Source organism: Echinops telfairi, unplaced genomic scaffold (genome assembly GCF_000313985.2).
Source record: "Echinops telfairi isolate 266 unplaced genomic scaffold, ASM31398v2 ScPeMD7_5592;HRSCAF=6446, whole genome shotgun sequence".
Lineage (NCBI taxonomy): Eukaryota > Metazoa > Chordata > Mammalia > Afrosoricida > Tenrecidae > Echinops > Echinops telfairi.
In genome coordinates this window covers 10,944,504-10,946,300 of record NW_022109491.1, presented here as the reverse complement: position 1 = coordinate 10,946,300, position 1,797 = coordinate 10,944,504, and the positions used below count along the sequence as shown (strand labels likewise).

General features: G+C 58.4%; 1 protein-coding gene across 2 annotated transcripts in view; it reads left to right on the top strand.

Moving 5' to 3' along the window:
• CTSA (cathepsin A) overlaps positions 1 to 1,770 on the top strand; it is a 6,889-nt gene extending 5,119 nt beyond the window's left edge. For both annotated transcript variants that reach the window (XM_045295145.1, XM_004698024.2), the window contains exons 13-15: positions 740 to 829; positions 966 to 1,070; positions 1,313 to 1,770. In XM_045295145.1, the coding sequence (XP_045151080.1) occupies positions 740 to 829; positions 966 to 1,070; positions 1,313 to 1,396 (279 nt within the window). In that variant the 3' untranslated portion in view covers positions 1,397 to 1,770. The remainder of the gene's footprint in view (positions 1 to 739; positions 830 to 965; positions 1,071 to 1,312) is intronic.
• The last annotated feature ends 27 nt before the right edge of the window (positions 1,771 to 1,797 follow it).

Here is a 1,797-nt window from a genome sequence, read left to right as displayed (position 1 = left end):
GGTGACATCAGAGCAGCTGCCCACCACTGACCCTGACCCCAACCCTGGCCACCCCACCACCCCCTACTCACTGCCAGCGACTCAATTGCTGACTGGTTCGAGTAGATTCGAAACCTGCAGAGAGAAGTGTGGAGTGGGCACGCTGCCATCCTCCCTGCCCGCCGCTGCCAGTCCCCAGGTCAGTCTGAGATGGAGCCCCTCCCAGAAACCCTGCCCTCGTCTCTCTCTCTACCTTTCCACCCTGCCTTAGCTACCATGTCTTTGACGAGCACTTCCTCCATGCCAGACTTCTGTGGGTAGCTTTGTACGTGCTGTGAATTTTCAGGGAACAAAGCTTGGTGTTTATTCTCTGCCGAACACTAACTATGCATGCATGTTCTCCCCAATTGAGTTGGTGCCCACTCAGTGAGTGCCCTGTAGGACAGGGTAGAACCGACTGCCCCATGCATCTCTGAGACGTATCAGCCCATTGTGTAGCCACTAGGCCACCTGCCAGGACTGCTTGCGTGCACATTACAAACGTGAACTGTCATTAGACCACAAAATGAGTTCCAAATGCCAACTATGGGTAAATCATGTAGTAGCATGTCAGAAATGTCCTGAGAGCAGCCAGGACCCTTGAGAGTGGCCTGTCCATTCTGTTCAGCTGGTCCCTGGAGTCCCCAGAGGGGAAGGTCTTCTCCCTGGGCAAGGTGTGGGGCCTGGCTTATTCTGGCAACCCCACCCCGCCCTGCTGCAGAAGTACCGGATCCTGGTGTACAATGGCGACGTGGACATGGCTTGCAACTTCATGGGGGATGAGTGGTTTGTGGACTCCTTGAACCTGAAGGTAAGGCGAGATCCTGGGTCCGGGGTCGGGGTCCCACGGGCTGGTGGTTTGGCCTACAGCCCTCCAAGAGCAAGCGTGGAGGGCAGTGCCAGCTCAGAGGCCCCTGGTGCTGACAGCTTTCCTGGGGGCGGGGCAGATGGAGGTGCAGCGACGGCCTTGGCTGGTGAAGTTGGGGGAGAGTGGGGAGCAGATTGCTGGCTTCGTGAAGGAGTCCACCAACATTGCATTCCTCACCATCAAGGTAGGGGCACCCCCACCCCACCCTTCCTGCCAGCTTCTGCCCTGCTGGGCTACTGCCTGGCTCCTGTAAGGGTTGTTCATTTTGTTTTGTTTTGGGGGGGTGCAGGGTGGGAAGGGTGGAGGACTAGATCGCTGGCCAGAGGGAGCCGGTGGGCTGAAGGCAGCAGCCATGGTCGAGGGCCAAGAGGGGAGTGGTGGGTGGGCGTCAGAACCTCCACAGGGTGCTCGTTCTCTGCTCCTCAGGGTGCTGGACACATGGTCCCCACCGACAAGCCCGAGGCTGCCTTTGCCATGTTCTCCCGCTTCCTGAAGAAACAGCCGTACTGATGACCTGGGGAACCAGCCAGCCCTCCAGCCCCTCCCCCAGGAGTGGGGGCCCTGCTGTGTGCACATGGCCTGTGGGGGGCAGGTCCCTGCTTCCAGATCCACTCTCCCAGGCCCCCAGCATCCCAGAGGGCACCAGTGCCTCGCAGACAACCCAGGGGAATTAGCACTTTATTCCTGCGGCAGACCCTAACTAGGGCAGGGGCCCTGGTCCCCTCCCCTGCTTAATCAATGCCTTCCAATGCACTGATCCCTTTCCAAGGACCCAGCTGAGCTCGGGGGGTAGGGGTGGGGGGCGGGTATCTGAATAGATCGGTAGATGGGTCGTAATTGATGGATGCACTGTGGTTATGGAATTAAATTGACAAAGCTCCAAATCTTGCCTTCTCTGTATCACCAGAAGG